Raw genomic sequence first — 27,973 nt, forward strand, 5'->3', positions numbered from 1 at the left:
GAACACAAGTACAAAAAGAGATTTGTTTCTATGTAAACTGAGTTGAATGTAAGCTAAGTAGATTATTCAGTAAAAGTGAGCCATTCTTTTAAAAGGTATTGAATTAGATAAAGGTGAGACATCTGTAAAATATTAGGAAAAATTTCATAAAAACCCAGAAAGAATGTATATCTAGATTTTTTCAGAAGTATCTAAGCTTTTTTTCCACTTTAGAGATATGAAAACTGGAAATTGCAAATCATGCATTACAGATATAGTTTATACAAGATCAACTTCTCTCAACTCCATATTCAAAGAGATGGTGTTAGCTCTGTATCAAAAAATTGTCAAATATAGATTTATATATTTTAAGTTAAAAATTTAAAATGTTAAGATATGTATTTTTCTATTTTCCTGCTTTAATGTTTTCAATAACCTACAAATCTCAACAGACATAAGACTTTCTAACAACTTTTTCTTGAATGCCTTGTTTAAGGGCTTGCTTTACCAACTAGATAAATATTATATGTCTATATAAAATAATAGTATGTAGTTAATAAACACTCTAAAATACCTTATGAAAAAACTATTAGAAAATAACTTTATGGAAAAAGTATTAGATTTTTTTATGGAGAAAAGTATACTCCACAAAGGCAAGAATCTTAACCTATTTTGTTCACAGATGTATACCAAGCACCTAGAATAGTTCTAAGTATATAGTGGATGCTCAATAAATATTTGTTAAATAAAGGAGAACAGAAGCTTACCGTGATGACAGCCTTGCTAAGACAGATGGATCCTCTGCAGCCATACTCTGTCTCATCTTCAGATTTGTAGTAGCTCAACGTGTTCTTTTTCAAAACTACCCAACGATCCTGCCACCCATGAATGTAGTTTGTCCACTGGGAGTAAAGGAGAAGCAGGGGGAAGGAAAACAAAAAATAACAACTTAATATTTTAGAAATCCAAACTTTCTGAAACAGCAATTGCTATAATTTTAAGACTTAAATGTGAGAAGTTCTAACATAATTATCAACAGTAAAAATTATTATAAAAGTGGAAAGTTGATATTTTCTAAATTTTAAATATTTTTCAGCGTATTTTACAAAATTAAAAATAAAATATTTTCTTCTAACATTTGAGGAATAAAACAAGGAGATTTCAGTTTAAAATTTTGCTTTGCTCCACACAGCAAAGGAACCCAATAAAACAAAAAGGCAACCATTCGAATGTTAAAGATATTTTCAAATGACACTTCCAATAAAGGGTTAATGTCCAAAATAGATATAGAACTCATACACCTCAACAATAACAAAAGCAACAACAAGAAATCAGATTAAAAAATGGATAGAGAATCTGAGTATGCAGACATCTTTCTAAGGAAGACATACCGATGACCAACAGGCATGAAAAGATGTTCAACGTCACTAAAAGTTAGGGCAATGCAAATCAAAACCAAGTGAGATATTACCTCATACCCGTTAGAATGGCTTTTATCAAAAAGACAACAAATAAGTGTTGTTGAGGATGCAGAGGAAAGGGAACCCTCGTGCACTACTGGTAAGGTTGTAAATTGGTATAGCCACTATGGGAAACAATATGGAAGTTCCTCAAAAAATTAAGAATAGAGCTACTATATGATCCAGCAATTCCTCTTCTGCGTATTTATCCAAATATGAAAACACTAATTCAAAGATACATATGTACCCCTAAGTTCACTGCAGTATTATAACAGCCAAGATACTGAAACAACCTGTATATCTATTGATGAAAAAATGGATAAAGATGTAGAATGTGTGTGTGTGTGAGATACTACTCGGCCATAAAAAATGAAATATTGCCATATCAACAAAATGGATAGCCCTTGAGGTTATTATGCTAAGTGAAATAAGTCAGATGGAACAGAAAAGGACAAAAAAAACTCTGATTTCACTCATATATAGAATATAAAACAAAAAAAGTAGCAAATAAACTAACAAAACAAAACAAAAAGAAACTCATAGATACAGAATGAGTTACCAAAAAGGAAGGGAGGTGGTGGGAGGGTGAAATGGATAAAGGGGGTCAAATACATGGTTAACAGATGGAAATTAAGACTTTTTTTGGCGGTGAGCATGACAGAGTATACAGATATTGAGGTACAATATTGTTCACCTGAAATTTATACAATGTTATTAACCAATGTGATCTCAATTAAAAAACTAATTTAAAAACTATGCTTTGTTCTTTGCATGCTTTCATCGTTCCTTCCTCACCACCATCATGACACTTAAATTATTTTGGTCCGTGCTACAATTAACACATTCAACAGAAAAGTAAGTTTGGTTATACAGTCTGTTATTCTCCTACAAGTACTGCATGAAACCTGTTAAAACAACAGAAGTATGAAGCTAATCATGGCCAAAACTGTACTTTTGTTGTAAGTCATTCCCATATGAAAATTTATGATGTTCATAATTACATTAACGTAAAAATACTAGATCATTAATCTTTGGTAAGTCTGTATCAACTCCATTTTTTCCTCCACAGAACATGTAATACTTAAAAGTTAATTCATTTTCCAAAGTTCTCTGAAGATCCACTGTTCAAAATCAAAACTAATAATACAAATATAAAACTGGTTTTTCAAAAACATACTTGGATTATCTGTTCCCAGTACCTATAAATGGTTTCTGTTTGCTAAACTTTTGCTGCACACTGAAGATCACAATAAACTTGCAATAGCAGAAATGTAACTTCTTGATGATTTTGCCTATTTCCATGTTCTGGGGATTTAAATATAGACAATTCCAAAACTGTCTGCCAAAAACTAATTCAAATGGATTGTTAAACATACACATATTGCAATGGCTCAGGCTCTTTACCCATTGAGAAATCTTTACTTTCCTATTCCCTAATTCAGCACGTTTGAGATGGTTCTGGTCTTAAATTTTCTAACCCCCATCATTACAACCAACCCCTCCTTAGAGCCCATCCTTGCAGGAAATTAAACTCATTCTTTCCTAAGGGCTCCCTAAGAACCATTTCTTTACTTTCAAATCCCTGTGACTTAAACTGCAAACTGAAATGAAGATTCTGGCCTTGGTTGGGAGCTTGCCTGAGCTCCACCTCCAGTCTGTGCTCATGCCCTACCCTCCCTTCTTGCCCCCCCACCCGGAACAGCAGGAGGTAAGCAGCAGCCACCAAGGGAACAAGAGAAGCTCACCCGAACTCCACCTCCTGACAGCCTTCCCCCTCCCCCGGGGGAAAAATTGGTCCCTGATGCCAAAAGGGTGGGGACCCCTGGGTTAGAGCATTGTCCTGATATACAAGGATTGCAGGTTCAAGTCCTGGTCAGGGCACATACACAAATCAACCAATGAATGCATCAGTAAGTGCAACAACAAACATGTGTCTGTCTGTGTCTCTCTAAAAATCAGTTTAAAAAAAAAGAATGATTCTTAAATACAAAATTGAATGTACCTCCTCTCTTAAGGACCTTCTTATGTTCCCATTTCCTTGACTTCTGGAGAATCAGTCAAGACTATTTCCTTGACTTTGGCAGTCACTTAGACTTAAACCTGCCTGAGGGTTTGTGTATTCATTGACAGAGTAGTGGATGCAAAATCAGAGACTCAACTACTTTATTAGTTACGTGAGGAGTTTTGAAATTATTTACCTTTTCTGAACTTCAGTTTCTTTGCCTGTAATTTGATGTTAATGGCTGAATAAAATTGTGAAAATGCTTACTATATTCATAGGAAACACTCAATACCTAAAGGTTCCTTCTCAATCTTTATAGCCCATTATCAACTCCTATGCATCTTTCCTTCACATTAAACTCTTAAATTTGGCTTCTCTTCTCTATTTTCAATTAATCCAATTAAATCATCAGTTCCTGGATTCCTGAGATGGCTTAATAACCTAATCTCTAGTATCTTCTGCTATTTATTTCACAACTTACATTATCTTGTTTACTTATGAGCATATTTGCCTACTTATCTTACATTAATCTCATTGAACCTTCAGTTCCACATCTTACATGAACAACTAACTCCCTATTGCCAATAATACATATTATTTATTGGCATATCTTAATCCACCTTACTTCCAATTGTTGCCCTTCAGAAGGCCTGTAACTGTGTGACTGTGGTTAGCTTACTTATTCTCTCTGTTTCTCTGTTAAACTGTACCTTAGAATTATTAAGATGAAATAAGAATAGACTTAGAACACTGCCAAGCACATAGTACTTTGAGTTGGAGGCAGTTATGCATAGCTAATGAGACTTAACCTTCGGTGCAGCTCACTAGAACAGACCCCTTCCGAAGTGACAAAAGGTGCCCCAGCAACTTTGTGCCCACAATTTTATATTATTTCCTTACAGAGGATTCAGTAAATTACATAAGCCTCAGGACCCTTTACTCAATAATGTTAGACTATTATACCTAGAAGGCAGATTTTTACCTTTCTCTATCCCCATAAAGTACCTTCCCTCTTCCCCATATATCAAATAGAGACAAGGCAATGTGCTGGACACTGCAAAGAAATCAAAGATTTTTGTTCCCAAGCTATATTTTCAAAAGGAAAAAGAAACCCACATTTAAAATAAAAAGAAATAAGTTACACACAAAATGCTATGAGAATCCAAGGGAAGGAGATCTGGAATACTTGGTGAAATAAAAAGCTTCATAGAAAGAACAGTATTTGAGGTGGACTCTGAAAAAGGATAGAATTTAGTCAACAGATGTGTGGAGAAACAGAAGATGAATTAAACCTCAAAGAATGAAAATTCAGAAGCTGGATGCAATTTATTTTATCCAGGCTTAGCTGCTCTCAAGTCCTACTAAAGCAGGAAGCTTTTCCCAACCATATTTCCTCCTGATACTTCTTAGAGTTACCTAGAATTACTGTCTATCTAGTATTTTTGGAATCTACATACTTAATTATAAATGCTATAAAAAATAAGCTTCACAGGTACTTTAGATTACCAAATAGAAAAAAACTTTGGACTCGCTTAAGAGACTAATCAAATTAGTATTAAGATGTATCTACATTAACCAAAAAAAGGGAAAGAAGAGAAGCTGAGCTCTAACTCATAGTTTAATCACCAAGTAAATGCAAGAGACTCAAAATATATACTGGTATGTACTTCAAATTTTAAAACATGTATTCAATATAAAAGTCTTCATTAATAAGCTTACAGAAAATACTATATATGATCATAAATTGTTAAATTTCAGGGTAATTACCTTCAAAGCTGTTAAAAGAATAACACCAACACCTGTATTTCTGTTGATCTAAGTATGCAGAAACACTGAAGTTATTTATCTACCATAGAAGTGGTCAAAAACTCTATTTCCACACATTTAAGTATCAAAGAGACAGTCTTCCATTTTTCTATATTCCCATACAGTATACCTACTACATAACTCTGAATAAGGTAAATACTCAGAGAACTGGTAATTCCACTATTCACTCCACCCCACCCCCTAATCATGATGAATAGGTTTAAAGCATGGCTTGTTTTGTCAAATACTTAACACCACCACAATATTAATTTGCAAGTCTGCTTATCATCTAATGAGAAAAGTGATGAAACTACCAGAATCACCCACAAGCAAAAAGCCCATTTCATAATAATCTGTCTGAAAATATATACCTATTACACCTTGAGTTCCATACAGATTCCTAAATTACGAGATACATTTAATCTAGAGAACCCTAGAGAGCTTCTTTACTGAAAACCTTTCAGTGAAATTCCAGTAATGATCACAGTATCAAGACACACCATAATTTTTTTGCTATGCAAGTAAGTTAACACTTGTAAGCCTTAGTTCTGACACATTAATGCCTTTCTTAGGCCTTTCTCACCAGCCTTCTGAATACATTATAAACACCTAATACGAAACAATTCCAAAAGATGTCCAAATGCTTAGCCAAAGTATGTATACTGGAAGCAGGGTGATTTCTTAATAGCTGCACATGACCTAGTATCTTATGACCAGCTTGTTGAAAGACTCGCCCCAGCTCCCTCTTCTCCAGGTTAACTGCTAGCTCCAGCCATTTCTAAAAGTTTAACAGGAATGGAGAAGGAAGTAAAAAAAAACAAAAACAAAAACAAAAACAAAAGCAACGTGAATCTTCTCACAACTTGAAGAAAATAAAAAACACCCCCCATGCACTATTAAAAGATTACCCACCTTCTCTCTTCAAAAGACTCATCGATTTTAACTAATTAGCCTTAGAGTCGTACAAATGAACTATCTGCTTTGTTAAAATTTTGAAAGAGAAGTTATAAAAGATACAGGAAAGGTAGTATTACTGCAAGAATATTTTATTAAATAATGCTCTCCTTCCTGGACTATAAAGGTCAGTCTCCATTCCAACATGTTCCAAGTTACTATATATTTTTATACCTACTACGTGGCGATTCAATAGCTCTTTTCCGAATAGGGGTAAAGGGCGAGGGAAAAAGTACAAAAGTCCTCCTCAGTGAGATCTCTCCCTTACATCTAATCTGGCATAGTTTTCCACCCCAGATTTTACTACCAAGTGTAGGTGCGACGGCTTCTGTCTAAAACAGCCGCATTCCCAGAACCCCCTAACCCTACCCTGCTGGGCATCTCCGCACTAACCACATTTGAGGTCCAACTTACATTGCTCCCATACCCAGTTGTTCGGACACTGCCGTGGCTCAACCCGGATTCCTAAACCCAGGAGAGCTGCCGCCCCGAGTCCCAAGTCATGGTGCGCATCCCGCTCCCTAACTGGATCCGGCGTTGGGACAGGTTTTCCCCAGTCCTCGGCGGCAGGCCACTGCCGACACCCAGGGCAGACAAGGAGGACAGTCCCTTTCCCTTTCCCCACTCCACCCCTAACCGGGGCACTCCAGCGGCAGAACTCTGCCCTGCACCCGGCGCATTCTGCAGCCTCCGCCCCGGGACAGACCGTACCTCCCGCCCAGCCCCACCCCATGTCCTCAGAGGCTCGCCTCGCGGCAGGTGAGTCTGGGCCAGGGGCCCTTGGCCCCGCGGGTTGCTCACCTTGCTGAGGACCCCGCAGCGCTCCACAGGCGGTCCGGACTCCGTCTCCGGATCCTCCTCCGAGCCCGAGGAGTTCCAGCTCTGGTTATCCGACATGGAGGCGCGACAGACGCGCAGGAGACCGACCCCCGCTCCTAGAGCTGCGCCGGAGGAGGCGCCCAGTCCCCGGGGTGAAATGTCGGGGGATGGCGAAGGGAAGAGTGCCCGCTCTGGTGCCGGGGGTTGCCGGAGGTGGGAAGAAGTCCGCCCCACGCGCCGCCGCCGCCGCGCCTGACACCGAGCGGACAGGGGAAGGAGGACAAGCGGCGAAGGAAGCCTGCCCTTCCAGCCGTCAGCCGCTGCCGTCGCCGTGACCCCTGCGTTGCGACCGGCGCCGCCACCCGAACTCAGTTCCTTCGATGCCAATCTCAAAAGAAGAAAAAAAGGGGGAGGAAGGAGAAAAGAGACAAACCAACTGCAGAGACCCGGGTCCACTCACACCTCTGTTCCCGCCGCCATCTTCCTGCCTGGCCCACTATTTACCCTTCCCTCCCCTCTTCCCTCTTCTTCGTCCTCCCATTCTCCCCGATTCTCCGCCCGGTCCCCTCCCAACGTCTGACGCAGCACGCCAAAGGCTTGGGGTCCCTCCCGCACCCTACCTCCGTCCCTCCCGGGTGACGCAAGATAGAGAAGTGGGAGGAGCGGAGAGAGAAGGGATGGGAAAGCCGCTGTGCTGCATTCTGGGAGGGCCAGATCTGTCAGCCGCGTTGCCTCCTGGGAGTTGTAGTCGCAATTCTGAGTCGACTGGTGAGTGTTTATCCCCGGTAAGTCTTGTTGTCTTGGGGACGATCTTGCGTTGGGTGGGCTTTGTTTGACAGGTGCGTGAGTGGTTCCCTCCGCCGCGCTTCTCTTTCAGCCTAGCGTGTTTATGACGAACCCGCCGGGCTTGCGGGGCCGGACGTGAGCTAACTCTCCGCTGGGGATGCCGGGCCTGCCTTCCTGAAAGCCCGGGAACATTTTGCCGCTAGCTTGGGCTAGTGTGTACTGGACCCTTCCGCCTCAACCCAGGGCCAGCGGTTTGAGACCTTTGTAGTGACAAAGGGTTCCCCCAAACCACCTCTGCAAATTTCGATTGTCTTTCATCTCGCTCTTTAGAAATTAGACTTTACACTTGACGTCCCGCTTTTGAAGGAGAAATTTTTCAGTTCCTTCTCACAAGAGCCAACACTTCGCATGGTTAGATTTCTAGAGTTTTATTTTGTGGAAAGTAATTATGAAGGTACCAGGGAATAAATCATGCCTGAAGAATTTTCAAAGTAAGATAGGAATGTGAGGTGATAGCCTGGTATTTCCTTTTAGCTGTGAGTGTCTTCCTGAGACTCAGGTTAAACATCTCTACCAACCTACTACCGCTCTCTGAAAGATAAAAAAAAAAAAGTTGGAATAGAAACTTGGTTCGCTAAGAATGACCACAGTGCACTAGACGTTGAACACTAAGGGATTAGGGAATAGGAGGCTAACTTTTTTTAAAGACTAGAATTAGTGGCAAAAGCAATAGAAAGCCTAGCAGATCTTATCTAGTCTTTTTTGCATTCGTTATAAGGACAACTTTAATTATGAGGTCTTGATCTTTGTAGTTTCAGGTCTTTCTTTTGCTACTTTTACAATTTTGTCAATTTCTTATAATTGCCAAAAATAAAATTTATTATTAAACCATAGAGAAAATCCCAGTTTACTGTATAGGAGTGAAATTTTGAGTTTGGTGGAAAAGGCACTGCAGCCAAAAATAGCAATGATAGCTATAGAGACCAACGTAACTGGGATCTTAAGGCAAGAATGGAATGATGGGATGTGTCTCAGAAAAGTACTTATCTTCCATTCCCAAGATTGACAAAGATGCTGAATCTGCTGTAAACAAGTTACACATCGCTTTTCATGGTAATCAAGCGATCAATGAAAGTCATTTAGATGAATAAAATCTTGATATAAAGCTTTTGAAGATACTTTGTCAATGTGATAATTAAAACATAATTCCAAAGTTGTCATTCAAAAGAGAAAAAAATTAGCATATTTTTCCTCTTTATTGAATTACTAAATTACACCTTTAGAATGTTGAATGCTATAGCAATCAAGTTTTGCTTTGCTTTGCAATTACCTAATATAGTTAGACTTTCTATTTCTGATTTTTTTAAGCTTGGGTTTTAAAATGTCATTAGTCTTAAGGAAATTATTGTGGATTGTTGAGAAATTCACTTCATAATGCAATTTAGAATCACGGGAGAGTAGTATATCTTTAAATTGAATTTTCTGTTTTATTTTATGCATTTCTAGGTCATGCTGGGTACTAAGGTGCCCACTTACTCAACAGAAATTGTTTAATTTCATTTAGTATTAATATGAGAAAAAATTCCTGTTTTTCTTTTGTGTGACACTGGTTAACAAAATTCTACAGGTTTCACGTGCACAATTCTACAATACATCATCTGTACACTGTATTGTGTGTTTATCACTCCCAGTCAAGTCTACATCCAGCACCATTTATCCTCCCTCTATCTTCCTCCACCTCCTGCCCAATCACCACACTATTGTCCATGTCCATGAGTTTTTTCTCTTTTCTTGCCTTTTTTTGCTCAGTCCCTCCATCCCCCCGCCCCATGACACACATAGCTGTCAACGTGTTCATCTGAGTCTGCCCCCATTTTGCTTGTTAGTTCATTTTGTTCATTAGATTCCACATCTGAATGAAATCATATGGTATTTGTCCTTCTCTGACTGGCTTATTTCACTTAGCAAAAGATTCTCAAGGTCCATCCATGCTGTTGCAAAGCATAAAATTTCCTTCTTTTTTATAGTCAAGTAGTATTCCATTGTGTAGCTGTATCACAGCTTTTTTTTTTATACAGGTGTCTGAGGGATTTATTTTGAGATTGTACTCCTGACAGTCACTGCCAGCTTTCATTGGTGTCAAGAAATTTCTTTTTAAAAAGATACTTGCCACAATCTTTTTTCATATTTAAAAACTATTTAAATTGTTTTTTAATTTAAGAAGGATTTTTGTATACTGATGAGGATAGAATACCACATTAGAGGTTGGGATTCATTTCATTTCAGTTGATGGGAATGCAGTACAATAATAAAATATATGTCCTTTCTCTTTATTCTGTGGTGTGAGTGACAGCTTCTGAGTTGTCTGTTACTTAGAGTATTTCCCAACTTTCTTAAAAATATTTCTCTTGGTAATTTTTTTTTAACTTTTAAACTTGAATCTACCTGGGATTTATTTTTGTATATGAAGTGAGGTAGGAATTTGTTTTTTAAGGACAGCCACTTGACCCAACACTATTGAATAGTCTGTTCTTATCCTTATATCTATGTGATATGTAAAATCCATATATATTTGTATATATGCATCTGTTTTGGGACTCTCTTCTTTTTTAAAATAATTATTTTTTTAATTACAATTGACATACTATATCATATTAGTTTCAGATGTACAACCTAGTGAATTGACATTTATATAACTTATGAAGTGATCACCCTGAGAAAGCTAGTAACCCATCTGACACCATATGTAGTTTTTACAATACCATTGACTATATTCCCTGTGCTATATGTCACATTTCCATGATTGTTTTGTAACTACCAGTTTGTACTTTTTAATTCCTTCCCCCTTTTCACCACCCCCTCCAGCAACGCCCTCCCATCCGGCAACCTTTAAAATGTTCTCTGTATCTTTGAGTTTGTTGCTGTTTTATTTGTTTGTTTATTTGTTTATTTATGTATTTAGATTCCACATATAAGTTAAATAATTTGGTATTTGTCTTTCTTTGTCTGACTTACTTCACTTATCATAATATCTCCTAGGTCCGTTCATGTTGCAGATAGCAAGATTTCATTCTTTGTGTGGCTAATATTCCACTGTGTATATGTACCACTTCTTTATCCACTCATCTATTGATGGACAATTAGGTTGCTTCTATATCTTGACTATTGTAAATAATGCTGCAGTTAACATATGGTGCATATGTGTTTTCAAAGACATTAGTGTTTTGGGTTTCTTCTGATAAATATGGAGAAGTAGAATTGCTGAGCTGGACTTCATTCTTTTTCATTGATCTGTTTGTCTGTACCTGTGTTAGCACCATACTGATTTAATTACTTAACTTCATATATCTGTATATCTATATATCTATACACCTATATAGATATATAGATATATACAGCCCTATATATCTCCAAAATTCTCCCAATTTTTTTTTGCATTTGGATATTTTTGTGTATCTTCTCTTCTAAATGAATTTTAGAACAGCTTTTCAATTTGCATGAGAAATTCAGTTGGGAGTTAGATTGAGAAAGCACTTAATTTGTGAAGAAAATAGTGTCTATACAGTATTCTTATCTTTGGCCAGGCACTTCATACACCTAATCTGACTTATTCCTTACATATAAGGTGAATATTATTGGCCTCATTTTAAGGAGAATGAAACTGAAGCCAACCCAGTGTCATATAGCTTCTAACTGGCAGAATTAGGATTTGAATACAGATCTATATGACTTCAAAGATCAACTATTTTCTTTGCTCCAGAATACCTCTATAAAAGGAAGAATCATGTAAATAATAACATATACTGTGGATAAGTATATCAGAGCAGCTGTGCTCTTAATTCAGCTAATGATTTGACCATCAATTTATGCTATTTAATTTATCCCCATTTTAGAATTTATTATGTCCATTTCTGATATTTTACATGAAGAAACTCATCCACAGAGAAGTTGAATAACTTTCTGAAACTCATAGCTAGTAAAAAGCATAGTTGCTGTTTGAGCCCAAATATCCTGATTGCAGTGTTCCTTCCCATTCCACTAGAGTCCTGTCTCCCACACCTCCTCATTCTCTCAGCTTTTATCTCCACTAAACACAAGCTCCAAAGCCTTCATCCTGGCCCTCCACTCTCACTGCCAAGATGCAGAAGCCAAACAAAACAAAAGTAAAACAACCAGAAGTGTTGGAAGAAGAATGTTTGCAGTTTTACTAATTGGCAGGTAGAGCAATGAAGGGGAATATTTGCTCTTGATGCTAGAACTATAGCAAGGGAGGATATCCCAAGTTGAAATAGAAAATACTACTTTTTTAAAGATAATGATATAAAGACCCTTTATTAGTCAGCTCAGGCTGCCATGCAAAATGACTGGGTGGCTCTGGTCTTTCTTCCTCCTCTCATAAGAACACCAGCCCTGTTGGTGAGGGCCCCACCCTTACAACTGTGCTTAACCTTAATTAACTCTTCATAGGGAGAGTTAACTCTCCCTATGAAGTATTTGGAGAGTTCTTAATTAACTCTCCAAATACACATTGGGAGCTAAGGCTTCAAATGTGAATTGTGGGAGAACACAATTTAGTTCATAACAGAGCTTACAGGTTCTGTATTCCCACAGTATTTGTTATGTTAAAGATGTGTTTTCAGTTCTATAGTTCTGTTTAGCTAACCCCGGAATTTAATAGTTTTTTAATTGTGCTTTAATTGTGCTTTTTCAAACTGAAACATAACCAGCTAAAAATTGGAGATTTACCTAAGAAAGTTGATTTTGCAAACTTAGAAACGTTAATCTATGTCACAGAGATAATAATCCATGAAGAGCAACAGTCTAATACACTGGAGGACAGATGAGCATGTGACTAATACAGCTGATGTTTTTTGCCCTTTATTAATGTCTTGAATAATTATCTGGATGGTGAAATTATGGACCATTTGAATATTCTTTTTTATACTGATTTGTATGAAAAAAAAAACTATATAGGTGTATGTATGTGCATGTGTATATGTATCACTTGTGATAGAAGAAAAGGTAATTGTTAGTGTTGTAAATTAGTTAAGAATTAGGTAATCTCTCCACATTCACAGTCTTCTAAATTAATTTTCAATTTCGAGTCATTAATGTTTTTCCTGTAATGTCCCTGTTTTTCCATACATTTTCCTCTTCACAATCAAGAGAACTGATGATTGCAACATTTCTTTAAAATGCCCCATCATTGTCTTCAGGTTTTTCCCCAAGTTGACACTTATTCTTCACATTTTGCTTCATATGTAATGACAATTGTGTCACAACCGCTGTCTTACTGACAAGGATAATGTGAAGTGGCCCAGTTTTGCAGATATTAAAATGTGCAAAAAAATGTGTGTCCCTGAAGCAATGAAATATGGTACCTACTTTTCTAAGTGTGTTTCCTCATTTTTTCCCTGAGATCACTATTTATGATTTTCAAAATATAAACATATATGTGGAGACTATTTATATACCATTATATAAAATACATTTTAAATTTGACAGTATATTGTGAATGTGTATTTCATGCCCTTCTTTTTAATGACTGCATAAAATTTCTCCATTGAAGTACAAAATTTTTTATGTTTTGCTATTACAAAAATATACAGAACACCAGTTGAATTCTTGTGTACTTGTCTAGCTCTTGTGGGGGGAGTAAATTGCTAATAGTGGATTGCTGAAGTAGAGAATATGTACATTTTACACAGTGATACTATCAAATTGTTCTCCAAAAAGGTTGCTAGTTTACCCACCCCCCCAGTATAGTGTGTCTGAGTTCTCCCTCTCCTGATGAAGACAAATGATGGTGGTAGGATGCTATCTGAGTAAGCTATTGAAAGGAGATTGTGATCGGAGTTTATAGTTTCAGAATGAACCCACACTGGAAATAGTGAATGCTTGATTTTGGTTGACTAGTTGGATACTTTACTATTGTTGGTCTTATCAAGGCTTTTTTGACAGGGGGCAAGAAATAAATTCATGGTAGCTGAAATAAGAGAAAGTTATTGTTGAGACCTGTAAGCCCTCAACTAGGCCTCGTACATATTGAAAACTTGGAAATGAGGACTTGGTGTTTGCCTGTCCATCTCTCAGCTGTGGTGGCATCTCTGTGATCTTGTGTTCTCAGTCTCTGTTTCTTGGTCTCTTTCAGCTGATATCTTGCATGCTGTCCAAATTTGGCTTAAGTACCTCTCAGTTTCAGGACCATCTCTGTGTCTTCTAGTTCAGATTCCTTTCTTTTTAATTGTATTTTATTGTACAATTGTCCCCGAATTTTCCCCCTTTGCCTACCTCGGTCCAGCTCTCCCCCATCCCTCAGGCAATCCTCACACTGTGTCCCCACACATGGGTCATCCATGTATGTTCTCTGGCTAATCCCTTCACCTTTTATCCAGCACCACCCTCCCCTCTGACATCTGTGAGTCTGTTCCATGTATCTATGCTTCTGTTTCTATTTTGTTCATTAGAGTCCACATATAAGTGAGATCATATGGTATTTGTCTTTCACAGACTTAGCTCAGATTCTTAAAAGAAACAGGTAGCTGGCCAGTCAATCCTTTAATCAGTTTTTCCCAAAATGTGGAATATAAAGCTGCTGGTTCTGTGGTTTGTTGGGAGTGGGAGGCCAACTGGAAACAACGTATCTAGTGTGTATAATTTCATTGTCTGTTTCTAACTTCAGGGGGAGGGGAGGGGACATTCTGAGGGGAAACAACCCATTTAACATACATGAAAATCCCATTGTCACCCAACACACAGGGAATAACACATAATAGTATGTGATAAATGTTTAAATGCATGTATTAGACTGCATATATTATTTTCTTCCACTAGAATGTGAGTTCCATGGAGACAATTTTTTTTCATCCATTTTTTCCATCACTTTTTTCTTTCCTTCGTCCTTAGAATAGTGCTGCTCATCACATAGAAGGCATTCAGTATAACTAATTAATGCATTATACCTTCTCTTTCAGTTAATAATTTAATTCAATAAGCATACAATATGCAAAATAATATGCTGACTACTGTGGGTGAATTTAAGATAGTAAAAGGTTATCAAAAGGGGGTGCTTTGGGGGTTCTGCCTTTAAGGAGATTATAATAGAAAACAAGGTAAGAAAGTTACATATCTAACTAGGATAACTGAAGTAGTGTTTTTTAAGTTGAGTAGTGTTTTTTAAGTAGTGTTTTTTAAGTTGAGAAGTAAAGGAATAAAAGAGTAACCTTTACTCCTACTACCTGACAGTGATAAACCCTGTTCTCTAATTCTACTTTTACTGGGTGTCTGTAAGGCCACTTGCCCCAGGTCTTTTTAGTTAAAATAATGGCTATAAAAATAATGGATTAATAATGGATTTTAATTAATTTATTTATCTTTATTGATTAATTTTATTTATTTATATTTTTATCAATTGATTTCAGAGAGAGAGGAAGGGTTGATTTTTTGTATTGTATGTGCCCAGGGATCGAACCTGCAACCATGTCATATCAGGATGACGGTCTAGCCAACTGAGCTATCTGGCCAGGGCACTATTTGGAATTTTAAAGAAAAAGGATTTTCCTTATTTGTTGATCCTTTTCCACCAAGTTATCATGTAAACTAGTTAATGAGTCTTGTCACATTAGAAATATTATAAGCTGGTAGATTTCTCTTTTTCGATTTGTTACTATGTATTACCTGTCAACATGTTCCCTAAATAAAGTTCAGAAATGTAAAACATTTGTATGCTCCTCTGCAAGTCTCTCTGCCTTTTTCAGTTTAGCCTGTACTGCTTGTTTCATTGAATGCATTTTTTTTTCTCTTTTGACTACTAATTGATCATATTAGCCTCTCCCAATGTTTCTGCCAGTCCTATTAAAGAATCATGTCATTTCTGTCATTATGGTGATTCACAATGAGTTCAAAGTGAGCAAGCATCCTAACTGGCTTCATCTTTAATAACCACATAATTTTGGATATGTATTTAATATATGCTGACTTAATAAATGGCATTATTTGTGTAACTGGTTTCTTTTTCATTACTATGTCTATCCCAATTGTACTATTATATGCATTGCTAAACTGATATTTGCATAAGTGTATCCAATATTCATTTATATGCAACGTGGTGAATGCATCTATGTTCATTTCTAATGTTGTAAACGCTAGATTCAGAAGTATAAGAAACTGCCAGAAAGTTGCATATATTCATCTTTTATGACATTATACAGCATTATTGTAATACATCTTTGCAAGTATATTCACAAAAGTGGTATACAAATGTGTGTAAAATGAATGTAGGAATATAGAGGGGATTGCTCTCCTAATCTTCTGTATTGGTACAAAAAAATATTGTATTTTTCCAGCCTATAATCAACATCTGGCAGTATCATTATCTTCCAAATTAATGCTTTTCAGTTAGACTTAGATCTTAACTGATATATTTACATCCAGTGTAAGAAACCAAAGTGTACTAGTCAATGAAGGAATTTTAAAGGATTTGTCATCAGGTTTTTAAATAGTACAACAAACTTTTTCAGTTGCTGAGTAAAATACCAAAAGCCGTCATCATGAAAATCTAGATCAATAAAAGCAACTTTGTAATTAATCTGACCAATATATGTGCATTCTTTTTTTCTTCCCCTCCTCCCTCTATGTGCATTCTTTAAATGTGAATGATCCCCACAGCCAAAACAGCTGCAAAATTTCTGACTCTTTTCTGCGTATGCTAGTACACGGTCTCCCTTTATCTGCCGGGGATGAGTTCTGAGACCCCCGGCAGATGCCTGAAATCAAAGGTAGTACTGCACCTTTTATATACTATGTGTTTTCTATATATATATACCTATGATAAAGTTTAATTTATAAATTAGCCACAGTAAGAGATTAAGAACAATAACAAATAATAAAATAGAACAATTATGACAATATACTGTAGTAAAAGTTATGTCATTGGTCTCTCTCAAAATATCTTAGTGTTTTATACATACATTATTGATGCACTGGACAAAGAGGCAATTTACATCCATGGTAGGATGGAAGGGGGTGGCATGAGATTTTGTCACGATTCTTAAAATGGTGCACAATTTAAAACTTACCAATAGCTTATTTCCAGAATTTTCCGTGTAATATTTTCGGACCATGGGTGACCACAGGTAAGAGGGAACTACTGCACAGTTTTTGCTCTTCATTCTCCCTTTTCCCCCTGCATTACTATTGTTTATATGTGTTGTGTATTACTATTATCTGTTACTACCTTTCCTCTTCCTTTATTCCTCCTCTGCCATAGCAGGCATTGGCAGCAGTGATGGGAAAATTAGAGGATGGAGCAGGTGAGCATAGAAGCTGGGAGAAAAATAAGTTACAATAGAAACTTTGTAACATGCCTTCTGTCCTGTTTTACTTTACTCACGGGGATAGGGAAGAGAAGCTTATATTATGCCTGTTCATAATTCTGACTTCAATCCTGTTTCTCACCTCAGCATTCCAAGTACCCCTCATCTTCTCCTCATTTTCCCAGGTCCTGTGATTTATATTTTTATCCTGGTCTCAAATATAGACTTGATTTTGTACATCCCAGTCTTATATTTTGGTTTTGTCCAAGGGGAATAATTATGATTCTAAATGGTTAATAGCACTAAGTTAGGTTATCCATTTTATGGGATGGGTATTTAAGTAGGTGTGACCAATATTGCTTGCTTTCTTTGTTCTGTTTCTAACCACCAACACTCCATTTGGACCCAAAGAATCTTTAGTTACTTTCAGTTATTAATACTGAATTATGCTCATACCACCTGGTCTTATTCTGTTATTCTGAACCACAAGATAACTTTGCATGTATATCATAGACTCCCTTGTGTGATGACTTTTACTATTTTTAACTCCCTGAGGACAATTGATGCCTTAATGCACTGCATGTAGTTATTTAGGAATGTGTTGTATCCCACAGAAAGTTCTGACATTCAGCAATAAGACAATGATTTCAGAAAAAGAATTTCAAAGAGCTATGCTTTTATTATATTTCCTGTTGTACAGAGAGAGAGCCAAGCTAGGCATGGTCCAAGCAGAAATGTGCTTTCTTGCTGTTAAATAAAATTGAAATTGTATTCCATTATCTTTTATTTACATGTATTTGGTTTTGTAGGGAAAAAAATGTATCAAGAAAAAGTGTTTTCTAGGTTTCACTATAACAGTAAAAATTCTTTAAACAGTACACAGTATGCATCAATGATAGGTAAACAGTGATATTAGCGTCCACTCCGCATGTACATATTTTCTTTTCGTTTTTTTCCCAAGCTTTTGAATCTCTTAACTTTTAACTTCTTTTGCTGTTACACTGAGAGATTTTGTCAACGTGTCATACTTTATAAAATCATGCTATATAAAACAATATGTTATTTTTAAGTATTAGTAGAATCTTTGTGATAGCTATTTTGTAAATGTTTTTGCTTCCTCTTTTTCTTCCCCAAGCTTTTGAATCTCTAACTTTTAACTTCTTTTGCTGTTACACTGAGAAATTGTTTTGTTAATATGTTAGTCACATTGTGTAAAGCAATGTGTTATTTTTAAGTATTAGTAGAATCCTTATGATAGCTATTTTGTAAATGTGTTTTGCTTCCTCTTTTACTTCCCAGCCTTTTCATTGTTTCACTTTTACTATAATTTCAGATCCTCTTCTTCTTAGTCAAGTATGCTGAAAATTATTGTTATAGAAACACATGTTGTTATGGTGATACAAACAGTTTATGATTATACAGTTTATCTTCATCCTCATTAGAATCTGCTATATTATTGATGATCCTGATTGAGGTGCTATAAATATGACATATAGGCCACATCTTCCATGGATTCATTGTTTGTAACATTTTTACATCTAGGAATATAAGCAATACTTAAGTGTATAAAGATATTGATATGCTTTTAACAATTACATTATTAAAGATCAAGTAAAGGTTTAAAACTTCTTGTCACATAGTAAGTATTCAGGAAATATTTACAGATGAATGGAATAAGTTTAGTTGGTTGATGATTGAAAGGAAGCTGTAGGAAGGGCAATCAACAAGGTCCAGAATTGAAATCACTAGCATGGTAGAAATTTAAGAGAAACTGAAGAACCAGATTCCATCACAGCTTCTTGTAAGGAAGAAGGACCTACCCAATGTCAAACATTGTTTTAGGATTATTACATCTAGTGTTCGCTGTTCACAAAAATCCTACAGGATAGACATTATCTTTATTTTACATATCAAGAAATAAAAGTTCAAAAGTTAGGATGCCTATAGTTGGTGAATAATTGAGTCCAGACTTTTGAACCTCAGAGGCTTATAATATGTACTTTCGATACATGTAAAATTGATTTCAGACTAAAAAAACCCACCAAGCTATCCTAAAATGATTAAACATTTGAGCACCTGTTAGAGCCAGATTACATTCTAATATGTTGCATAGTTTTTCCTTAATTTGACAATTTTCCTAAAAGAATGCATCCATATACATTTTTAAGCTGCAATAATAGCTTATTATGTAGCCAGTTTATGGGGGTTTTTTTCTATGTTCTAATTACCCATAGATACTTTAAGTGATCTCTGGAGACTGTTGCAATTTTCCTTTTGTCTAATGTTGATAAAGGAACTATGTTTTGATTTAGCTTAGGAAAAATAGTCATTGGCATTTATCATCATTTTAATTATTTATACTTTGAATAATATATTAATAGTCTTGAGAAGTAACCAAGAGATAGTGAACAACTTCATTAGAAATTGTAGTACTAAAAATCGAAACTTAAATAAACTCAAATTTATTATTCCATATTTCCATAAAATAGGTAGTGTCCCTTTAAAGCAACTAGCTGCTCATCAACTTTTATGCATGGTCCTGGAACTATCCATCTTGAAATAAAGGTTCCAAATTTAATATGCATCTTTTTTTAACGATTTTATTTATTTTAGAGAGGGGGAGAAACAACAATGTGCCTCTTGTATGCCCCCAAATGGGGACCCAGCCTGCTACCCAGGCATGTGCCCTGACCAGGAATTGAACCACCAACCCCTCAGTTCACAGGCTGGCACTCAATCCACTGAGCCACACCAGCTAGGGCTTAATATGCATCTTTAATAGATCTAGCTTATCATTACTTATGGTCCTTTTTATCTTGCAGTTATATGGTCAAAATGCAATAACATTGAGAACTTTGATATCTCATAACCTTGTAAAGAGAAAACAACCATTTTCCATAATTGCAAAACATTTTCATTTTTATATATACAAACACCAGTTAGAATTGTAAGTCCAATAAGCTTTCATTTCTACACCACTTGTTCTCTTCCTATTCCCTTTTCTATGCATCTACCTTAAGCATTTGCTTACTTACAAACTATTTTAAGTAACTTAGTGCTCAAACATCATAAAGGATGAAAGAATACTGTCATACATCCTGTTAGCAAAATGCTGTATTCCAAATTCTTACTGCAAAGTACTCTGTGATATTCTTCCTGTTGAATGACTAACTGGGTGGGATTGCCATATTTGCTTTTTATTCTTAAAAATGCATTGTTTTACTCATCGATTCTTGAGCTTCAGAAAATATATTTGAATCATATGAAAATTCATAGTGTGAGATTTTGCATATAAGGTCAGTTTCGCCATCATTATAGTTTAGAATGCTATTAGTCTCTTTGCATTTGTCTTCTGATTTGTCTAATAATGTGAAACTCCTCTGTCAATTTACTTCTCTTTGCTGATGTGAAAAATTCAGAACTCAACTATGTTTAACAAAAGATACCCCTCATAAAATTCCTGCAAAAATGGTGTCTCTGTACTATTATACTTTCTTTCAAAGATTTGATACTGTGAGCAAAACACAATAAGAAAACTGAAGGATGATGTAATAGTGATGATTTATTTTACTACTAGATCATCCATCTAGGTCATGCTATTATTTCATTTTATTATTTTATTTCTGAGCTTAACTCTTAAAAATAATTGATGAATAATGATTACATAATTCCTAGGATGATAAAATAGATCCATATAGAAATTTTGCAAGATAGAAGGAATTTTAGTCTGTTAGAAAATGAATAAATTATTTTTTTATTGTTGTTGTTCTTTTGGAAGCTTTCTAAGAAAAAATAAGGTATGAAACATTAATGCTTACAAATGAAGTTGCTCAAAGAAACTCAAAACCTAAAATTGGGTCTAATAGATCCTTGTGGTATACCAATGGTTAATATAATTACATTTCTTAAATTTTATTTCATAATCAAATCTGAACAGTTGGTATGTCCTTCTCCTATCTCAGGTGAAAGGGTTAGCCATTGTAATTCATTCCAAAATAATAAGTTGATCAAATAAGGAACTTACCTTAAAGATTAAAGCACAGCTTAATATATTACTAGTTCATTTATCTTTGCTTAATCTAGTGAAATTTTTACAGTAAAAAATAGATGTATAAAAATTCACATGTAAAATATATAATAAATATTTGCCCATTGAGACATTTGAATAGGTTATTTTTGTTAGTTAGAAATACCTAAAGTAACAGAATTTTTCTTTTTTTTTTTTACATAAAAGCATGGCTATCATATAGATCCCACTGTAGCAAGCATTTCACAGTAGAATCATACTTCACAATCATAACCTGAGAGAATCACCTAAAATCAAGTGCTGTCAAGGGGATCGATAACTGACATGCAGCAATATTTACTTTAGCCCCCAGGCAGACGCTTGAAGAGATGTGAGCAGTAAAGAAATATTGCTGAACTCCAAAGACAAAGGCTTTCTTCAAAAAGCCCTTTGCTTCTTTCCAGTGATTGTTGCTAGATTTTTATGGAAGGAGACCCAAATTATTTTGTGATTAGGATTAGTATAGTTCTTGATATCGCACATAGAAGATAAAAGAGGTACATAATTCAAACAGCTTTTTGTAGGTCACACTCTTGAAAAAGGAACTGGGAATTTTTGAAGCCTTGGAAAGCCTCCTTTTTCTTCCTTATTTGGGGGTATTTTGGAAAAATAGAACAACATGAAAATATACGCAATATAAGGGTAGGAGGGGATGAGGAAGGCAGCCCGGCTGCATGTTAGGAACAAAGAAAACCTTCCAGCTCTTAGAAGGACTGGTGAAGAGGAAGTGGGAGTAAAGTGTTCATGGAAAATACAGAAACCTGGTCCAGCTCTGTCCTTTGAAGGAAAGGATGTGCCTAGCCACACCATGGTCAAACTGTTGAAAATCAAAGATTTAGAGAAAAACTTGAAAGCAGTAAAAAAAAAAAAAAGAGAGAGAGAGAGAGAAAGAAAGAAATATCACCTACAGGGAGGAACAATTTGAAAGATCATGGTCTTAACGGAAATAACAAGAGGTTAGAAAACAGTGGAGCAATTTCCTTACATATTTTACTAATATATACTTTATTGGGATAATATCTAAATTGGTGAGTAATCATGAGGAATAACTGAGAGCATACTACTTAAGCATTTAGTACCTGCCTGGCATACAGTATAGTTTTTTAAAAACTGTTAATCATGCATATTTTTAGGAAAGCAGCCAACCTTTATGGAATTTAATAATTTTTATTTTTATGTTTCATATTTTCTAACTTTAGAGAAAAGCTTTTTTATTTTAAAAGTTTTTATTAAGCTTTTCCAGCTGTATCATGAGAAAGGAAGAAACCACTGACAGTACTGTAAAAGAGAAGTCATTTTTGCTGTTACTTTCACTTGTACAAAGATAAGATTTAGGAAGCTCTCATTTTCAGGAAAAAGAAGTCATTCTTTTTAAGTATAATGCTTTTCTTTATTTTCTGTGTTGCTTTAGGCTTTGTTATTACTCTTTTTAATTTATGTTATTAGGTAAGGCAATGCCTGGTAAAAACGAACTGTTTGTTTTAGATGGCATGATTATTGAAGAAATTGCTCTTCAGATCTGCAGTTGATCCCCAAGTGTGTTTTTCACTGTGCAATCTTTCTCCCATTTTAGGATACTCAAGAAACCTCATCTATAAATGTTTCTCTGAAAAGGTCAGGCTTTTTAGAAAAGTCTGAATGAACATATTTTCATAACTTTGAGTTCCTTGTCATCGTTTCATATCTTCATTTGAAGACTTAGGCTATTAGAGAGTCCCCAAAGTTATGACATCATTTAAGACTAAATTTAAACATAGATTGTGCTTTCTATTACAGTAATATGTGATATTTTATCTATTATTATTCATACCACTTTTATGTTACGTCCATTATCAGTCAACAAAACAAGTATTGTTTCATCTTTTTTGGTAAGATTCCACTAATTTTCTATTTTAGTTTCTTTGTGTTTATAGTAAGTATGATAGCTTTTAAGCCAGACCTGAAATACAGTCCCTAGTTTGTATGACCTTATCTAAGGTACCTACTAAATCTACACCTTAGTTTCCTCATCTTTTATGAAGATTAAATGCATTAATGTGTGTAAATGTTAACTTCTACAGTTATTGCATTAAAAATACTTAACTGAGGTATTTCCATTAATTTTATTCCTTTGTGTCTATTAATCTGCCCAACATTCATTCAACATACATTTATTAAATAACAGGCTCAGTGGCCTAGCACTGTACCAGTTTTTGCTCTCTTGAAATCTGTATTTGAGATGTCTTAAGTACTACAAAAAATATTGCGTTATTTTTTTCTTTCACAGATTCTAGGAGAAAATAGTCATGTGGCATAAAAGTTGTTTAGTTGATCAGTTTATTAGTATGTTTTAAATTTTCATCTATTCAGATGAAAACAATAATCTTTAGTACAGTTGTTTTATGGTAGTGCTACTTAAAATGTGGTCTGTGGATCAGCATTGAGCTGTGATGAGCATAGAATTTGAGAAAAAGCTAAAATTTACTATCTCACAGTTTCTGTGGACCAAGGATCCCAGCTTTGCTTAGCTGGGTTCCTCTAGCTTGTAAGGTAGCGGTCAGACTTGTCCAGGTTTTTCTGAAGACCTGACTGGAGGAGGACCCACTACCAAACAGCTGGCTTCCTCAGACGAGTAATCCAAGGAAGACTGAGAGCCTCAAAGATGGAAGTCACATCCTTTTATAACCGATTTTTAGGCGTGCAATGTCATCACTCCTGCTTCTGCTATATTCTGTTTGTAAGAAGTGAGTCAATTACACATTAGCATTTGGTTCCTTTACCTTGTTTTCCTGGCATCTATAAGTATCATTAAAGGTAATTTTTTTAGTAGCATCAGGAAATGCGTAGTTCATTTGTAGATGAAATTTTGTTTTTTAGTGTTTTTAGTGTGACCGTGTAGAAATGAATGCTTTATATGCTGGAGGCTACTGTCAACATTTGATCAATTTTTATAATGCTATACTATGTGCAGAGTTAATAATAGGGTCAGAGTTAATCAACAATTTACTGGAGTTGGGCAAGTGGTTTTGGCAAAAAGATTAAGATTAACTTAGGTTTCAGCCTTGACTGTTGTGTCTCATTTGGTTGGAGCATCATCCCATAAACCAGAAGGTCGCCAATTTGATTCCCTGTCAGGGCACATGCCTAGGCTGCAGGTTCAGGCCCCAGTTGGGGCATGCAGGAGAAGCAGCTGATCAATGTTTCTCTCTTGTATCCATGTTTTATGTCTCTCTAAAATCAATAAGCCTGTCCTCAGGTAAGGATGGAAAAAAAAGATTAACTTAGATTTTGTAAATATGCTAATACCATTATTGTTTAAAATTCCGAAATCTGATAAACTTAAGTTCTTACTTTAATATAGAATAATGCTTTATTTTAACCTTTTAGAAATTATAGTCACATAGCAAGAAGCCAGATTTTAAATCTCAAAACTAGGTTGCTATTATTCTTAGCTCTAAACCTTTTTAGTAAAAAAGGTAATAAGCTATCTTTGTCTAATCTCTGTTGAATAAATGGATGTTGTTTTTAGTCTACTTGACTCCTAACCCTTTGAGGCCTGGTGAGAAAGGTTAATGTTGTAATGAAAATCAAAAAGCAAAGTTTCACAAGGAAACCAAGGTATGGGATTCATTTTCTGTTTTTTAAGAAAAGTATGGTGTTCTCCATACATAGAGGTGGTCTTACTTACCTGTGAAGGTTAAATAATACCAAATGCATTTTTAGAGTAAGGGATTGGAATGATCTGTTAATACGAGCATTTGTCAGATATTTACATTTTTTTTAATAAGCACATTATAAACTAGAGTTCTAGAAATTTTCTTGGGGATATTCTGAGATTTAATTAAAAACTTTGAGAATTTAATTTATTCTTATAAGTATATTAATTTGATTTTTACATTAAAAACACATATATTTGCCAAGCTTCAATAATATAAAGCATTTCTGCATATATTCTAGACAGTAATATATATGATGTTTAAATCAGTCATGCCAAACGCATTATGTCAGTGCATTCATATAGTTAATCATTATGAGATCAAACTCAACATTAGATATTAATGGTGAAATTTCATGTGTATCTGAAGATCTGGCTTCCTTTATACGGCATTCATTGACTTGAAGTAAACTAATATAACTGCTGCTTGATACCTTCCTTTGAATTTTAGGATCATGTCAATAGTAAAGCCTTAGAGCCATGAAAAATATTCTCTTGGTTTACTGAGTTCCACAAGCTCTGAGGTGGGGGTAGTGAGGGGTGGAGGGAGTGGCAGGTTATTTGGTCTTTCTGACTTCCTTTAAGTTTTGCCTAGCATTTTGAATATGTGTTGGTGGTGGGTACTTTTTTTCCCTTGTCATTTATTTAGGAATACTGATTTTTCTTGTTTTTCTATTACTTCTCAGTTACATGCTCATGTTTGCAGCCAGCCCTGTAGGCTTAGTCACATTTTAGAGAAATAAGCAAGAATGAAAGTGAGAGGAGAGAATCCGCATTCTTACATGCTTACTGTGTGTTTACTGTGCTAGGGCTCTTACTTAGTCATTTAACCCTCAACAACCCTGGAAAGTTAAGTGTTACAGACCAGGAGACCAAGATGTATAGACCTTGAAATCACATAAATAGATGAAGAAGACACAGCTAATTAAGCTTCAGAGTTTAAATTTAAAACCAGGAACTATCTGGCTTCAAAGCATGCACTCTTTGCACTCTATCAAAATGCCGCCTGGAACTGAACTCTTTATTAAGTCTTCTGTAGGTTAAAATAAGCAGTTAGCGTATTTAGCTCTCATTAAGGAAAAAATAAATATCAGTAAATATGGACTGCTTTTCCTTTTATGAGTTAATAGTTCTCTTTAGCTACATAAATTATTTATTGTATAACAGATGATGGTTTAATAAATTATTCTAGCTCAGTGTTTTGCAAGTTTTTTTTTAACCAAATGCTTCCTTTTACAAACCTTCCTTTAATGTTATTTGAAACTTCAAGACAAATATCACTAAACACAAATCATTATTACCTCTTCCCCCCCGCCCCCAGTTATAGCATATAACCCTGGGAAGAGGAGCGATCATCTCATCAATTGAGGATAAATATTTTTGTTAATTTAATGTAAATTCCAGATGTTTTGTTATCAGATGCTCTTCTATATCATATCTAAGTATATTTTCATAACAGTGTCAATAATAGTTTATAAATGGTTTGTAAATATTTTTAAACCAAAGTCCTTTAACAGAGTTTGATTTTTAAAAAGTCAGATTATTGTGGGCTTTTGGTTTACTAAAGCAAGGGGACAGTATGAGGGTGTGTTTTAAATCATTTTGGTTCAATCACTCCAAAATCACAACTTGCTGCTATTTTTGTTTTGTTTTGTTTTTTTTCCCCATGCTTGACAAATTTTGGAGTCCTATTTTCTGGATGTTTAATTTTTTGTTTCTGGCTTTTAGGAATTGTATAAAATCAATAAAAAAACTAACTAATGATTTTCAGAGCTTCTTATGGAAACCACCTTTCGAAATTCATCAATAGTAAACAAGTTATCTGGAAACTATTAATGCAGTCTTGGAGTTGATAACAATTTCAATATATTGTATATCAGTGTTCAATAGATATTTCTAAGGAATTAGGAAAATCAAAGAAATGAAGGTTACTGTTAACTTTCTTTTTTCTGTAGGCTATATATTTATGCTTTTACATTAGTGATAGAACATATATGAAGGAATTGTAGGAGAGTTCCACAGCATTCCTAGAACAAAGATTTAAGGAAAAGTTTGAGGTTTTACTTAAGATTTCATTTGCCAAGAGTTAGGTTGTGAAAGTGCTTTCAACTCCTGCCATAGACTATTGGAGCTGTAAGAAACCTAAGAAATCAGCAGCGAACCAAGAAATAATGTCAAGATTAAAATTCATAAAAACTGGAGCAGTTTGTCAGAGGCGGGTAATTGAAAGGATTATTTTTCCAGGATAGGAAAATAAAATAATATCTTGTACAACTCTTTATGCATAATTTATTAAATTTATTTTTTAAATACTTTCCTTCCAATAATATAGAACACAATACATTATAGCGATAAAGAGTATAATGGCTGAATTTTCCAATAGTAGTGTAACCCTATCTTATTATCCTGGCTTTTTATGTAGTTTTATATTAAAATGGTGACATTTGTGTAAAACTTAAAAAATTATTACTGTACTGGCCCTGGCTGGGTGCTCAGTTGGTTCCAGCATCATCTAGATATCCCAAGGTTGCAGGTGTCATCCCAGGCGAGCACACATGCAAGAATCAGCTGATGAGTGCATACATAAGGGGAAAAACACACCTCTCTCTCTCTCTCTCTCTCTCTCTCTCTCTCTCTCTCTCTCTCCCTCCCTTCCCTTCTTCCTCCCTCCCTCTCCCTCTAAAACCAATAAATTTTTAAATTTTTAAAAAAATTATTACAGTATCTAAAAAGGTACTATACTATAGAACACAGGTGGCAAACACAAGGCCAGTGGGCCAGATCTGGCCCTCCACCTTGTTTCTACCCAGTGGCAGTGCCGAGCTCCTTGCCCCTAGTAAAGGAGTAACATCTATACAGTCCTAAAATTACATTCAGCCCTTTAAAGGCATCCATGAGGCTGATGTGGTCCCCCGTGAAAATGAATTTGACACCCCTGCAGAAGAACCCTTTCCTCCTTTTATTGAGAACATATGTATTGAAATATCTTTTAAACATTGTGCACTTTACTATAATACTTCAACTAAAACAAAATTAGTCTGTACGTTATCACTGCTGCTTTTTTGCTGACTTGCTCTAGTACCCAAAGAAAGA

At 35.4% G+C, this 27,973-nt stretch overlaps 2 protein-coding genes across 4 annotated transcripts in view; one reads left to right on the plus strand and one right to left on the minus strand.

Moving 5' to 3' along the window:
* The window catches only part of CERT1 (ceramide transporter 1), a 115,306-nt gene extending 107,703 nt beyond the window's left edge, over nt 1-7,603 (minus strand). Inside the window, exons 1-2 of one of the 3 annotated variants that reach the window (XM_036020431.1) lie at nt 7,003-7,244; nt 747-881 (exon numbers count right to left, since the gene is read on the minus strand). In XM_036020431.1, coding sequence (XP_035876324.1) covers nt 747-881; nt 7,003-7,098 — 231 coding nt within the window. In that variant the 5' untranslated portion in view covers nt 7,099-7,244. Of the gene's footprint in view, nt 1-746; nt 882-7,002 lie in introns of all 3 variants that reach the window. The other 2 variants (XM_036020430.1, XM_028508356.2) reach the window with 2 other exon arrangements.
* Nucleotides 7,562-27,973, plus strand: part of POLK (DNA polymerase kappa) — a 73,154-nt gene continuing 52,742 nt past the window's right edge. Inside the window, exon 1 of the mRNA XM_028523513.2 lies at nt 7,562-7,805. The gene's annotated coding sequence lies outside the window, so the exon portion shown is untranslated. The remainder of the gene's footprint in view (nt 7,806-27,973) is intronic.

The sequence above is a fragment of the Phyllostomus discolor genome, chromosome 3, assembly GCF_004126475.2.
Source record: "Phyllostomus discolor isolate MPI-MPIP mPhyDis1 chromosome 3, mPhyDis1.pri.v3, whole genome shotgun sequence".
Taxonomy (NCBI): Eukaryota; Metazoa; Chordata; class Mammalia; order Chiroptera; family Phyllostomidae; genus Phyllostomus; species Phyllostomus discolor.